The 14,454-nt window shown below is 38.7% G+C and overlaps 3 protein-coding genes across 11 annotated transcripts; 2 read left to right on the forward strand and 1 right to left on the reverse strand.

Moving 5' to 3' along the window:
- The first annotated feature begins 530 nt into the window (after positions 1 to 530).
- Positions 531 to 6,783, forward strand: LOC104790264 (uncharacterized). 2 transcript variants are annotated; one of them, XM_087450095.1, is made up of 11 exons: positions 531 to 1,062; positions 1,828 to 2,341; positions 2,535 to 2,712; positions 2,821 to 3,049; positions 3,305 to 3,444; positions 3,555 to 3,844; positions 3,930 to 4,167; positions 4,267 to 4,767; positions 4,877 to 5,539; positions 5,637 to 6,179; positions 6,287 to 6,783. In XM_087450095.1, the coding sequence occupies exons 6-11, from the start codon at positions 3,837 to 3,839 to the stop codon at positions 6,509 to 6,511; spliced, it is 2,178 nt and encodes a 725-aa protein (XP_087306221.1). In that variant the 5' UTR covers positions 531 to 1,062; positions 1,828 to 2,341; positions 2,535 to 2,712; positions 2,821 to 3,049; positions 3,305 to 3,444; positions 3,555 to 3,836; the 3' UTR covers positions 6,512 to 6,783. The 2 variants fall into 2 exon arrangements, with proteins under 2 accessions (XP_087306221.1, XP_019099700.1); XM_019244155.2 differs by having other exon boundaries at positions 639 to 1,062; positions 3,955 to 4,167.
- Positions 6,784 to 7,057: 274 nt separating this feature from the next.
- On the forward strand, positions 7,058 to 9,590 carry LOC104790563 (putative syntaxin-131). Its single transcript, XM_010516373.3, has 13 exons — positions 7,058 to 7,177; positions 7,279 to 7,325; positions 7,651 to 7,755; positions 7,841 to 7,946; positions 8,053 to 8,141; positions 8,221 to 8,294; positions 8,374 to 8,416; positions 8,510 to 8,570; positions 8,668 to 8,693; positions 8,772 to 8,849; positions 8,950 to 9,030; positions 9,113 to 9,178; positions 9,259 to 9,590. Exons 2-13 carry the CDS (start codon positions 7,308 to 7,310, stop codon positions 9,433 to 9,435), a joined length of 924 nt encoding a protein of 307 aa, XP_010514675.1. The 5' UTR covers positions 7,058 to 7,177; positions 7,279 to 7,307; the 3' UTR covers positions 9,436 to 9,590.
- On the reverse strand, positions 9,330 to 14,407 carry LOC104790350 (protein EMBRYO SAC DEVELOPMENT ARREST 30). 8 transcript variants are annotated; one of them, XM_087450126.1, is made up of 13 exons: positions 14,210 to 14,351; positions 13,954 to 14,028; positions 13,654 to 13,865; positions 13,444 to 13,528; positions 13,162 to 13,232; positions 12,985 to 13,073; positions 12,637 to 12,880; positions 12,323 to 12,435; positions 11,915 to 12,005; positions 11,624 to 11,752; positions 10,772 to 11,325; positions 10,440 to 10,568; positions 9,330 to 9,633 (listed from the first exon to the last, which is right to left on the reverse strand). In XM_087450126.1, the coding sequence occupies exons 3-13, from the start codon at positions 13,816 to 13,818 to the stop codon at positions 9,600 to 9,602; spliced, it is 1,704 nt and encodes a 567-aa protein (XP_087306252.1). In that variant the 5' UTR covers positions 13,819 to 13,865; positions 13,954 to 14,028; positions 14,210 to 14,351; the 3' UTR covers positions 9,330 to 9,599. The 8 variants fall into 8 exon arrangements, with proteins under 8 accessions (XP_087306252.1, XP_087306242.1, XP_087306261.1 ...); XM_087450116.1 differs by having other exon boundaries at positions 13,954 to 14,407; XM_087450135.1 differs by having other exon boundaries at positions 13,654 to 14,028.
- Positions 14,408 to 14,454: the final 47 nt, after the last annotated feature.

The raw sequence follows: 14,454 nt of genomic DNA on the forward strand, positions 1-14,454 counted from the left end.
CATGTTTTTTGATAAGCATTTATTTTGCATGGTGTAATCATTTAAATTCAAATTAGTGTATTTTATGATGTGAAATTTATAAACATTTAAATGGTGGATGATTTGGATAAATCATAATCTTAGACTAGTACTGTATATAGAACTACAATTTCAGGGAACACTTTTAAAAAAAAAGTTGGGGACCTTCTCTTTGGGTTCGCCACTTCTTCTACTCATTCTCTCTCACAATCACAGAGAAGGTCAGTGACGTGGACATTGGCTGGCATGACATCCAATAACAGATATCCACGTCATCAGATTTATGTCACGAGAGCTGACGCGTCACGTTAGGCCTTTGATTTAGCCATCCTCCTGTGATTTAGCATCTGTTTATTCGTCTTTTACCATTTTATCCCTCCAATTTTTTTAAAAACCATAATTAAAATTGTTTTGGAAAAGTGAGAACGTTGTTTAATTAAAATATTTAAAGGCTATTAAAAAGGGATTAGTTTATTTTTTCTTCTAAAAACTAAAAAAAAGAGGTTGAGAGAGAAGTTAATCTTATTCAGTTTTCGGACATGACTGTGTGTATGACTTTGTCTGCGTCTGACGTGTCGCACATGTCGTCACGTGTCATTAAAAGGGACCTTCTCTCTGTAGTTAGGTGTGGGCCGTGTGAGAGATGAGAGATGAGAGATGGGAGATGGACTTCTTCATCTCTTCTTCTCCGAGTCTTTAGCACGTCACGAATTAAAGGACTTTATAGTCATTTGCTTTAATTTCTCTAATTACAGATTTACCCCTTTGGGTCGGAGATCTCCCCGTTTCTCTCTCTCTCTCCCCGTTTCTCTCTCTCTCTCTCGCTCATTCAGAAACTCTTTTCACACGGCCTCTGTTTCATAAGGGAGAAGAGGGTATATTCTCTGTTTTGATTCGTTTCTGAAATTTTCTCATAGAAGATTCCATTGTGCTCTTCTCATTTATCCTCTCTTCTCTTCTCTCTCCATTTGATATATATATATATATACATCTGTCTTTAAATCGGGTTCTCTGTTGTTACATCTCATCGGAGTTCAATTTCAGGTAACATCTCTGTTTATTATTTTAAAACTCAATGTCAGTTTTGATTAAAACATCATCGACAACGGTTTTGTTCTTCTCTTTTGATTGGTGGTGTGTGATTAAAGATGAGAGGCCAATTTTATTTTTTTCTTAATAATTAAAGTCTTGATTTTGAGTGATGGGTGCTTCCAAAAATGGTAAAATGCCCGTGATTTCTGTATTTTCTTTCATGTTTTGTTATGAATTTTGGAACTTTATCGATTGAATTTTGCTACTCATTTTGTGTCTTTGGGATCGAGTTTTATCTTTTTGCCATTTCTCTTTTGTATGTGTGTGCTTGCTTTCTGGAGATTATTGTTTTCACGTCATTTTGTCTCTGTTTAATAAAGAGATCTAAGTTTGAGTCTTAAAGGTGTGATCTTTTCCCCGGATTTGGAATTATTGAGTCAGTCACACATTCGTGGACTGATTTTTTACTAAATGTATGTATGTATGTTGCTTAACAAAATTTGCTTATCGAGCCTCCTTGTCTTGATTAAAGGTCTAATCTTAAGTACTTCTTGGTGTAACATCTGTTTGAGTGACACACTTCATGAGATTCTTTGCTTTGTGGTTGGTGAAAGTATTAGTCTCTAGATGCATCTTTTTTTTTGGATTTGTTTTTTAAGAAAAGGAGCGATGCTTTCCGTTACTCTGGTTTACTTGTTTATTCTTTGTTTTCTAGATTTCTCACCCAAGCTACATATGAATATTATTGATCCAATATTTTTTTCCTTTTATGGACAGGAAATTTTCAGCTTCTCTTATGAAGTGATTGTGAAGATTTGAGTACACCAACCCCCTCTGAGTGATTTGTTCGACTCATTTTCAAGATGAAAAATCAGCTTTAGCATTAGTTTTATGGCATTGAACTCCATAGAAGGCCAGAAAAGATCAGAAACTTTGTCTTACTCTTTGGAGGTATTTGGTCTAGACACAACATTTGTGGCGAACAAGGTTTTAGTGGGAATTCTTGCCGTCTAGAAATATGGAACTGTCCGTCTCTCCTCAAGCCCAGAAGATGAACTTGCAAACTTCCCGTAAAACCTCACTTTCAGGGTCTAGGAAAGATTTGTGGTTTGCTATTCGAGAAGGGTCATTGGTTGATGTGGATTCAGCACTGACCACGCTGAAGAAGAGCGGTGGCAATATTAATTTAAGGAATGTCTATGGTCTGACTCCTCTGCATATTGCCATCTGGAGAAACCACATTCCTATTGTTAGGAGACTGCTGGCAGCTGGCGCTGATCCAGATGCTAGGGTTTGTGACCTTTCCTCTGTTTGTGTCTTTATATATCTAAGTATTTGTTTCTTCTTTATACATATACCTATTTACGTCTCTTTTGAGTTAGTTATTTGGTTTCTGTCTCTATGTTTGTTGCAAATATTGTATTCATAATGCTTAGAAAATTGAGCTTGATCTATATGACAATACTGTACAATGTTCATTTCAGGATGGAGAGTCTGGTTGGAGTAGTCTTCACAGAGCTTTGCATTTTGGTCATCTTGCGGTAGCTAGCGTACTCATCGACTCGGGTGCTTCTTTTACTCTAGAAGACATAAAACTGCGAACACCGGTTGATTTGGTCTCAGGTCCAGTGGCTCAGGTTATTGGCGAGCAACAGAGTTCCGGTAACTAATCTTTTCTCAACCTTGACCTTTTTAGGGATAACATGATTCTTCTGGTCACTCTTTCTTACACAACTTTTGAGAAGCTGAAATGTTGTGTTCTTTTTTCAGTGGCTACAGAGGTTTTCAGCTGGGGAAATGGTGCAAACTACCAACTTGGAACTGGCAATCAACATGTTCAGAAGCTACCCGGCAGAGTTGATTCACTGCATGGTTGTTTAATTAAGTTGGTCTCTGCTGCAAAGTTCCATAGTGTTGCCATTAGTTCTCATGGAGAAGTATACACGTGGGGATTTGGAAGGGGTGGCCGCCTTGGACATCCTGAATTTGACATTCACAGGTTTGTATTGTTGTTAATACTCTAATATGGTGATTTGAGGAGGAGTTTTCATGGTCTTATTTCTTGTGTCTATATGAAGATTTCCACTTGCCTATGGCGTTACTGTTGTTTCGAAATTTGTCTTGCTCGATTTCTGGTGAAACATGAAAAGATCAATTTTAGTCTTTTAAGCGTACATAGATCATAGCTTGCTAGATTCTTTTTCAAGTTTATGTAAACCACAATCGAGTTAATCTTTCTGGTTTACTATCTCAGTGGTCAAGCTGCAGTTATTACTCCCCGCCAGGTTATATCCGGTTTAGGATCACGCCGTGTAAAGGCAGTTGCGGCAGCTAAGCACCACACTGTTATTGCTACGGAAGGCGGGAATGTATACACATGGGGTTCCAATAGAGGTAAGACACTCAATCGGGTTCCTATCTCTGGTTCTCTAGTATACTCAAGTTTTAGTTAAGACCTCTTAGCTTATCCTAGATTCTGATGTTTTTTTGTGATGCTCTTGTAGAGGGTCAGCTTGGTTATACCTCTGTGGATACTCAGGCAACACCCCGCAAAGTTACTTCATTGAAGGCAAAGATTGTAGCTGTTTCTGCAGCAAACAAACATACTGCCGTAGTTTCTGAGTGCGGTGAAGTTTTCACTTGGGGATGCAACAAGGAAGGTCAGCTTGGTTATGGAACCTCAAACTCAGCATCAAACTATTCTCCCCGATTGGTTGATCACTTGAAAGGAAAAGTTTTCACGGCTGTTGCATCTTCAAAATATCACACTCTAGTGTTGCGAGACGATGGAGAGGTAAAGATTCTTACGACATGTTAAGTTTGTCAATGTGTAAAGTTTAAAGAATGTATGAGCGTGTGGAAAATTTATTTTTCTTTAGTATTCTTTCTTTCTTCTGTGACCAGGTGTACACCTGGGGTCATCGGCTGGTGACTCCAAGACGTGTTATTATTTCCCGGAATTTAAAGAAAGCTGGGAGCACACTGTTAAATTTTCATCGTAGGAGACCTCTTCGATTGACTGCAATAGCTACGGGAATGGTACACAGCTTGGCTCTAGCAGAAGATGGTGCATTGTTTTATTGGGTTTCCTCCGACTCCAATCATAGATGTCAACAGGTTGGATTCAACCTTCTCTTGTTATCTTAAAAAAATGTAGATAACTCAATATGACTTGCATAGTAACAATCAAAATATGTTTAATTCTGGTTCTTGCAGTTGCACTCGCTGCACGGTAAAACAGTTGTGAGCATTTCAGCGGGTAAATACTGGGCATCTGCTGTTACTAGCACAGGTGAAGTTTACATGTGGGATGGGAAAAATGGTAAAGATATGCCACCGTCTCTTTCTCGCCTCCACAACTTGAAAAGGGCAACCACAGTTGCTGTTGGTGAAACACATCTTCTGGTTGTTGGTTCTCTGTATCATCCTGCCTATGCTCCTACTGTGCTTAAGAAGTCTCAGACTCTGCAAGCGGATGAAATTAGGGATGAAGAAGATGATGAACTTGATGAGGGTTTTATGTTTGATGATGTGGAATCTGTGAATGTGTTAAAATCCGTGCAACAGGATAATACTCCTAAGGAGAGGACAGTACCTAGTTTGAAAAGTTTATGCGAGAAGGTGGCAGCGGAGTGTATTGTAGAGCCACGAAATGCTATTCAACTACTTGAAATTGCAGATTCACTTGGAGCAGAGGACCTTAAGAAGTACTGTGAGGTAATGCTAACCTTCCTTTCTGATGATTGCACGCTACACGTTTATGTTCAGTGTTCTCTTATTATGTCCTCGCTGATGAAAACCATACACGTTTGTGTTCTTCCTGCAGGACATTGTGATTCGAAACCTTGACTTTATTTTGACGGTTTCTCCCCAATCAATTGCAAATACATCACCTGATGTTCTTGCCAATCTCGAGAAATTATTGGATGACAGATCATCTGAAACATGGAGCTCCCGACCACTTCCAACACCAACAGCCACATTTCCTGTTGTTATAGATAGTGAAGAGGAGGAAAGTGTGAGGGACATTCTAAGAACTCGTGACAGCCATGTGAAAAACTTTTCCAGTATTGGTGAGGGAAGTACTCGAATGGATTCATTCTTGCAACCAGAAGATGAGTTGACTCAACGCAATTCCAAAGAAGTCCGAGCTTTGAGGAAAAAGTTGCAACAAATCGAGATCCTTGAAGCAAAACAATCCAGGGGACAACTTCTTGATGGTCAGCAAATTGCAAAACTTCAAAAGAAAGTAGATATCGAAAGTTCACTGGTAGAACTTGGTATTCCTGTTGAAGAGTCTCCAGAGGCAAAATCATCAACAGCTTTGCCACTAGATGGAAAAGCCAACAAGAAGGGAAAAAAGAAGAAAAAGGGGAAACAGAGGTTTGTACAGGCTGAGACATTCCCTGATTATGGTGAAGTTAAAGTGGAAATAGATACAATGCAGGGTAAAGAAATTGAGGAAATCTCTGAAGCTATCAAGCCAAAGGTTAGTTTCACTACCGGTTTGACCATATTAATTACCGTTTTAAGGATCCATCTACATCATCAGTTGAATTGTTTTTGTGTTGTACTTATTTTACTAGGATGGCAAAATCATGTTGGATATGACAGTGATTAGTGGGTTCCCCAAGGAATCAGACTTTGTCTCACTCTCGCAGAAGAAAGATAATCCTCCGGATTCGCCGAGAAGCAAGAAACTTGGAACGGCAGCAAACAAGAAGAAGAACAGAAAGGGTGGGCTTTCCATGTTCTTAACTGGTGCTCTTGATGATATCCCTGAACCTGTTGTTACTCCTCCACCAAAGCCTAAGTTAGAAGGTCCTGTGTGGGGTGGAGCTAAGACTCCTAAAGGATTATCTTCCCTCCGGGATATTCAAGACGAACAAAGCAAGACTCGACCTCGTGAACCTGTTAAGACAACTAAAAACCAGTCAGGCGATGATTCTTCTGGTAAAACCGAAGGAAAGATATTACTGAGTTCTTTCTTGACTACGAAGCCAATTCCAGTGGAATCAGCTAAAATTTTGCAGCAATCTGATATGGAAAGAGGGACTCCTCCTTGGGTTTCTTCTGAAACTCCTCGTAACCTGTCTCGACCTTCTCTCAGAGATATCCAGATGCAGGAGGTAAGTTGTTCCTCTGTTTGAAGAAACAGACAAGATTTGTCTTGTTGCATCACAGTTTATGTTTGAGAGCTCATCTTCTCTCGGTGTCTTTATCTTGTCTAATGCAGGTGAAAAAGCAACAGTCTCTGTCCCACAGTCCAAAGACAAAAACATCAGGCTTCACTGTCGCAACCGGGCAAGGATCTCCATCAGATTCGCCCGGAACTAATCGATGGTTCAAACCAGAGATAGATGCTCCATCACCCATAAGATCAATCCAGATTGAAGAAAAAGCCATGAAGGATCTCCGCCGCTTCTACAGCAGCGTGAAGATAGTCAGAAACCAGCCTTGATGATTGAGTGAATGAGGCATTAGTTTTCAAGAGCTCTCATTCTCAAAACTCATAAGTGTTGTAGTTGTAATTGTATGATGTCTCTCCACTGTACATGGGGTATCCTTATTTTTCTTTTTTCTTTCAATTTGTTAGTCTTTGGTAGTAGCTGCCAAAGTAGTGCTCAACTGCTCATGTTTATGTACATCACTGGTGTACATGAAGCTTTTAAGTCTTCTCACAAACCATTTTAGATGTACATAATTACGTGATAATAAAACAAGCTTCGATCATTGCTTCAGTATTAGGTGTCCTTGTGTAGTAGCAACAAAACGGGTACTGACTCTGTGGTTTGATTCTCTCCCTTGTAAAGATGCTGTCCCAAAATAAAGAGTTTGAATAGTAATTTCTGTCAACAACCGAGATTTTTTTACCTCTCTTTTATCGGTGTTGGTAAAAAAGTAACATAAATTATCTAAACGAAATCCCAACCGTTGAATCGTACCGTACGTGTCACATTCTCATCTTTGTGCTCTGCTTTATACGGTAACGAAGCTCCCTTGTCTCTCTCTCTCTCTCTCTCTGTGTCTCTCTCTAGATTTATCTCTCTTATTGATTTTTAGGATAATCAAAACAAACAAAAAATAAGGAAGAGAACAAAGAGATCTGGGTTTATTACAAAACCAGGTATTTTTTTTATTTTGTTCTCTCAAATTGTGGCAAAAAAATTTCTCATGCTTTAATAGATCTTTGTTGATTGTTTGACAAGTTTCCTTATGCTTTTATAGATCTTTTGCTCTGTTCCAGTTCTCCAACAATGAACGACCTCTTGAAGGTTTGTCTTATCTTTTCCCTTCAAGCTTTTCTCTGTTTGCTTTGGACATTACGGAGATTTCTGCTCTAAATCCAAGCAAAGTTTCCGCGTAATCTTTAATAAATCCTCCATCAAAAATTTGAAAAATTAGAAACTCGGAATCTAGGGTTTTTAAATTGCTTGGGTTACAAGATTTTACGAGACGATGTTTCTGTGAGATTTAAATATTTTTAATAGAAGCAACATGATAAAATAAATCTGGAGGTTAATGTAAAAGATCAAACGTTTTCAAGTTACTTATAATAAATGTTTCAAAGATGATATAACAAGTGTTTTGACTGGACAGGGATCGTTAGAGTTTTCCAGGGATCGCTCTAATAGAAGCGATATTGAGTCGGGACATGGCCCAGGTAACTCTGGAGATCTCGGGCTCTCTGGTTTCTTCAAAAAGGTAAAGCTTTTGTATCCCTCTGCAAACTCTTCTCAATTAGTGTTACTTGTCTATGCGGCTTATTGAGATCATATCTACTGTACAGGTCCAAGAAATTGAAAAGCAATATGAGAAGCTTGACAAGCATCTCAAGAAGCTTCAAGGGGCACACGAGGAGACGAAAGGCGTCACTAAGGCTCCTGCTATGAAATGTAAACCTTAACGAGTTCGAATTGGAAACTCTGACGCAAGTTCTTTGATCCAAGTTTTAGATGATGAACTGAAACTTTGGTTCCTCTGTTTATTTCTCTTCTGCAGCAATCAAACAGAGGATGGAGAGAGATGTTGATGAAGTGGGAAGAATTTCTCGTTTCATTAAAGGAAAGATCGAAGAACTGGATCAAGAGGTTAGGGTTTAGAGATGTGTTGCATCTGTTTCTATGATCTATTGTTCATCTTGTCTCACACTCTGATTGATTTCTTCAGAATCTGGAGAACCGTACTAAACCGGGTTGTGGGAAAGGAACAGGTGTAGACAGAACAAGAACAGCCACAACTATGTGAGTTTCGCCTTTCAAAACTCAAGAATTGCTGCTAATTATATAATTTCAGTCTTCCTTAACACTTTTTCTTCGGCAGTGCGGTGAAGAAGAAATTTAAGGAAAAGATATCTGAATTCCAAGTAAGTTTAAAGAAGAAGGGCTTTCAGCAAATTCTGACAAAGTAAAAGCTCTCTAAGAAAGTTTTCCTTAGCTCTTTTCTTTGTTATCTGCAGACTCTAAGACAGAACATTCAACAAGGATACAGAGAAGTTGTAGAGAGGCGTGTGTTCACAGGTTTGAATTGAAAATCTCTCTGAAGATTCAATAGTTCCATTAATGATCTTCACAGAGCTAATTGTTTTTCGCTGTTCTGATGCTTGACAATGATTAGTGACTGGCCAACGAGCTGATGAAGAGGCAAGGACTTAAAAACTCTGATTTTATTGACTAGAATCTATTGAATCAGTTCATGATAGTCAATTTTCGGGTGTGTAGACAGTTGATAGATTGATCGAAACTGGAGACAGTGAGCAGATATTCCAGAAAGCGATCAGGGAACAAGGACGAGGACAGGTTTGTAACTAAGTTCCCGCACTCACCTGATTACCTCCTGTTCAACAAGACAACTATAACGTGCTCTACTCAAGTCAGGTTATTTGCTGGCTCTGTGCAGATAATGGATACACTGGCCGAGATTCAGGAACGCCATGACGCTGTTAGAGATTTAGAGAAGAAACTCCTTAACCTGCAACAGGTAAAACCTCTCCGAGTTACCTAAAACTCTCAAAATTCATTTAAATTCTTCGCTGATTCTTCTCTTTTATGTTTACGGTTAGGTGTTTCTCGATATGGCCGTGCTGGTGGATGCACAGGGAGAGATGTTAGACAACATAGAGAATATGGTATCAATCTCTTCAGTAACTGTTTAAATACCCTGAGTTTGGATTTCTTCAAAATCCTTCTTACTCTGTTTCTATATCAGGTCTCGAGCGCTGTGGATCATGTTCAATCCGGGAACAACAACCTAGCAAAGGCAGTAAAAAGCCAGAAGAGTTCAAGGAAATGGATGTGCATTGCCATCCTTATTCTTCTTATCATCATTATCATTACTGTTATCTCTGTTCTCAAACCATGGACACAGAAAAATGGTGGTGCCTAAGGTTCTCTTCTCTCTCCCTGCTTCAGGAGCTTCTGTATACAACAGTATATATACATATGTGTATTCATCACATCTCATACTATTGACCTTCCACTATCACTATGAAAATGATGTATTCTTTTGACCGGATTAATGAATTAACTATTTTCAGTGAACATATCAGCCTAATGAATATGAATGTGAATCAGGAGACAGCAACTGTGTATTAAAAACTCTGTTGAAAACATACCTTTATCTTTTATATCTGTAGTGTGTCAAAACAAATCCAGAAAACTATTGTAGAAAAAGGGATAAAAGAATCTGAATATGGACCTTAATCAGATTTACAATGATAAGAAAAAGAAGAGCAAAAGATACCTCCAGCTTCACATTTGCTTCAAAGGAAGACCTCAGAGAAGGATGAAGCATAACGGGCATCCTTTGCTGCATAAGTTGTCCGTCCTTCGATGCATAGGGCGTCCGGAGGCAATACTGATATCTTTGAGAAGGTTTTGACGTATAAAGAGTATGCAACTAACTTGCAAGGAGCTAATAACAAAAGAATAACACTAAAGCTTATTCTCAGAAAAGGGGAAAAAAAAAAGCCGGGAACTGTGGAAAACGCTAAAAAAAACCTCCGTATGTTTCCTTCTTTGCCTTTCCTGAAAGAATCTGGAAAAAAAATCAAATGTCACCTCACAGCAGAATTTTCATAGTTGTCACGCTAGTCATTAGGATCCCATTCTTCATCCTGGTCAAACGCCGAAGCCACCTTACTTTTTGCAAACTCTTCTTCAGTTTCTGACTGTTCAGTGGGAAGATCATGTTCATAATCAGGCTGATCACCATCATCAGTTTTACTCTTTTCTACTCCAGCTGATTTAATCCATTTAGGGCATTCATCCTCACCTCCATAGAGAAATTTGCTATCATCACTCCGTATTTTCCTGGAATCATCAAGGGCCGATGTTCTACATGAGCATTCAGGAAGTGGATGCGAGAGAAACGACCTGGGTTTCGAAAGCATAGACTGCCTGATAAGCCCACTTTCACCCAAACTTGAGTTAAGATGTTTCCTCACACGAAGTGTCCAGTTACGGTTAGGATGGTACATGTCCTCACGGGTAACGTTGAAAAGTTCTTGAATAACTTTCCTGTTTGAGTAAACCAGTGAATAGTTAATGAATTTGTAAAATATAGATTCCACAAAAGTTAGTGAACTATAAGATGCATGATCAGCTACAATTTACGGAATAATGAACCCAAAAGAGTAAGAAGTTTATCCGCATAACAAGTGTGCAATTAACCTAACGATGGAAAAAAGCTAAATGCAGTCATTAACAATAGCCTTTCTTACCTGTCTAGTCTATATGTTCGTGAAGAGGGCCTTTCATAGAGCCTCTGACCCATCACCAAACTTGAAAAATCTGGCCACCCACTACCATCGTTGTTGAAACCGGGGAAGAACACATCAGCTTCTACAGAAACAACAAAATCAAGGGCATCCCACAGTAACCTATGTGCTTGATTCCTAAGATCCATCGGTGAAGGGCTTGGTTCTGTGTCATTCTCCGTAAGCCAACCATACCATCCTTCTTTTTCGTGCTGGTAGATAGGTCTGTCTGGAGGAGGAGGTAGAGGTCGAGGCCGAGGACCTGCCTTGTTCCACTCTTCTTTGAGCTGCTTATCGCTTTTTCGAGTAGGCATTTCATATGTATTTTCTGGAAGCGGTATCTCAGGACCAACCAAATCTGATAACTCTTCTGGGCTGCATAAAGTAGTCCGATCCACTACATTAGGGAACATAGCACGCAGAGGGATCACAACCCGTTGGCCGCCAAACATTTCAGAACCAGCTAAATACATGATCGTCTTTTGAGAATAACCCAATGCTTTCAAAAGAATTCCAACCTGCAAGATTACAATACCAATTATAAAGCCAATTTAGTTCCATAAGAACAGCAGTAAGCCAATAATCAAATTGGTGCATTATAATCCAATTGGTATTACATGTAAGCATAGAAACTTTGCATATATATATATTTAGCTTCGTTAGACACTCTAAGAATTCAAGCACATAGGGGCCACATGTTTTCGAGGCAATTTCAGCTTTCAAGAGATATCACGAATGCAGATATAAAGGGTCATGAAATATAAGAAGACGCCCATATAAGCATTTTTAGCATAACTTGAGAGAAAAATTGAGTACCTCTTCTGGCATGAGAGGACATAAGCCATTGTCCCTGCGCAAGTGGGAGTCTACAATAAGTTCTTCTGAAATAATTTTCTGCTTGATCATCTGAGCCCGCCGATACTGGATGAGTTCACTGTGGATGTCCTTTGAGAATTGAAAGGATAATTATAGTCAGAAACTGTTTCCACCATCAAAACTACTTCCCCATGTAATTCAAGCATAAAAGGTAGACAGTAAAACAATGTAGCTGAAATAAACACTCTGTTCTATCAAAGAATACAGATGGAGAAGGATGGAAAATTTTACCTGGAAAAGCTCAGCACAACCATGATATGCCAATTTGTCCCTCACTAAGCCAGGGTGATAGGCAAGGAAAGGTTGACCTGATTTACGTAACCTAGAAAAAGGAAATCACGTATCTCAATTCTGTCAGGGATGCGCTGTACCTAGTGATAGATGGATAACACCGCGACACATAGGCATAATCATTTTTGGCTACGTAGTAATCCACCTTAAGATCCCAAATCGAAAAAATGGTTACACCTGATACATATTTTTTATAGTTATCACTTATCAGCTAGTTACTCCATCATTAAAGAAACAAATCCTTAGCATCTAGTGTTCTTTCACCCCCTTACTAATCAAAATACACAACTATCTCCTGAATTCGTCCCCTTATTCAATTTAGTTTTGAATTGCAAGTATCACAAATACCTGTCAACCATCTTTTTGCCCAGCACCTGGATTTCTGGACGAAGCTGGAGGGCATGGAAGGCAACTCTACACCTTAATCTTTGAAGTTCAGGCATTGAAGCTGGCAAAGTTGACTGAAAAAAAGACAACATTGTTGAGAATAAAACACCTTGTTTAACTAAAAAGCTTTGTCTCACACTTAAACATAAAACATGATATGACGAGTGATGGTAGTTAGCAGGAAAAAAGTCTACTCATAGATCTCTATAAATTTAGAAGTTACTGCATACAAAAGATATAACACTCTGAAGGGAGAAAAAGAGAAAACACTGTACCTGCAAGCATCCCCCATCAGAGACGATCAGTCCAATAACATTAGCTTTCTTTAACTTTGGCAACACATCCTCGAGGTAAAATTTTGGTGATGCAGAGTTTTTGGGCTTAAAAAGAGGGAACTCATTCCGTTTTCTTGCGGCTTTCAAGCTCTCAGGGAGGGTCTTTGTAACTATAACATCATTTTTAAGAAAGGATATAAACTGCTCTTCATCATAAAGATAGGAGAAACTCTTGAACTTGTTGCTGCACAGCATGTAAAGAAAAACAAGAGTAAAGAAGAGTCTGATACAAAGGCAAATAAGCATGCATTAACAGAAAAGATATTGGATAGAGCTAGGGCGGCGTACCTAATGCCTTTAGAGCGAAGACTTTCTTGAAGCTCTGGAATGACAAGAGTAGCATTTAAAAGCCTGGATATGGTGACAAGATCACATATCTAGAAAAATTGCAAAGACGTTATCAACATGCAGAACGGAAAATACAGAGAGGAATCTTAAATTATAGAGTCAAGTGATGATACATACAGAAGATCTTATCTTGTCAAATCCACCAAATATCTTTGCGTAAATGAAACCATTGTTTTTCGAACTGGGCGCTGCAAAAAGACAGTGCCACGAAAAATTAACAAATATCGAACACAAAATACACCATCCCTAATGGCTTTTTATAATTCCTCAATGGTTTGATACATAATAGAGTAAACATCTTACGGTTGAGCAATAAAGATGCCAGACATCAAAGCAGCTAATGATATATAATGTAATATAAATGCAAATTGAGCATGCAAACAAAGTAAGATACAGTACCAGGATAAGTATTTCTTGGATTGGCATAAGGCTGCAAGGTCTCCAACGATTTAACAGGCCGCCATAAGTGCTTATTTCTAAAATCCTGCAACAGTAAAGACAAATTAACATAAGGCAAACGACATTATGCAGCAGTATCAGATTGAATCCAATTCAAAAATTCATATATATATATATATATATATATATATATAAATAAATATAGAGTACCTGAGAACCTAACAAAGAATCAAAATCTTGCCAAAGGTTATCTCTAGCAGAAAACGCCAACTGTACACCAGAAGACTTTGTAATGGAAAGATGAACAATGAGGGATCCCATTGATAAGATTAGCACAAAAAGCGCAATCCATTTTACTCTAGATTTGAACACCATCTTCCACCCAGCCCGAACTCGAGCTCTTTCCCCCAAACTAAAGAACCCTAAAATCCAAAATTCAAATCCAGAAGCCAATTTTTTAAAATACCAAAACAAGCTCTTCGCCTCTATATATTGTTGATTAAATTATACCCAATTCAAGGCGAGATCCAGGGGGTCAAAAACGAGGTGAAATTAGAACTGCAACAGCCTCGGCACGATTAGGATCTGATCAAAGAGATGCGTTTAAAAAAAAACTTGAGAGATTTCTCGCATCTTCTTATTCTTCTCTCAATGGAAGTTTCCAGGAGAAAACAAACAAAAGACTCGTGCCAGAGTCAGAAGGAAGTAGTTGAATTGAATTGAGAGTCAGATCAAGAGAGAGAGAGAGAGAGAGACAAAAACTCACTGACAGATTTCCCAGAAATCGAAGAAGCCTCTGCTGAGGAAGAGAGAGGGGTTGCTTTGTTCACAGACAAACTCTGCTGCATACAAAAAAAAAAATATTATGAACTCGAACCGGCTCTAATTTCGGTTTACGATTCTCGGTTGAGAACCAAATTACCAAATCCTCATTCAATTTATCGTAAAATTATGAATTATGATTAGAATTTCTGTTCATTATGGGATTCGGTTTTTAGTAACACCGACAAA

Source organism: Camelina sativa, chromosome 1 (genome assembly GCF_030686135.1).
Source record: "Camelina sativa cultivar CO46 ecotype springtype chromosome 1, ASM3068613v1".
NCBI lineage: Eukaryota > Viridiplantae > Streptophyta > Magnoliopsida > Brassicales > Brassicaceae > Camelina > Camelina sativa.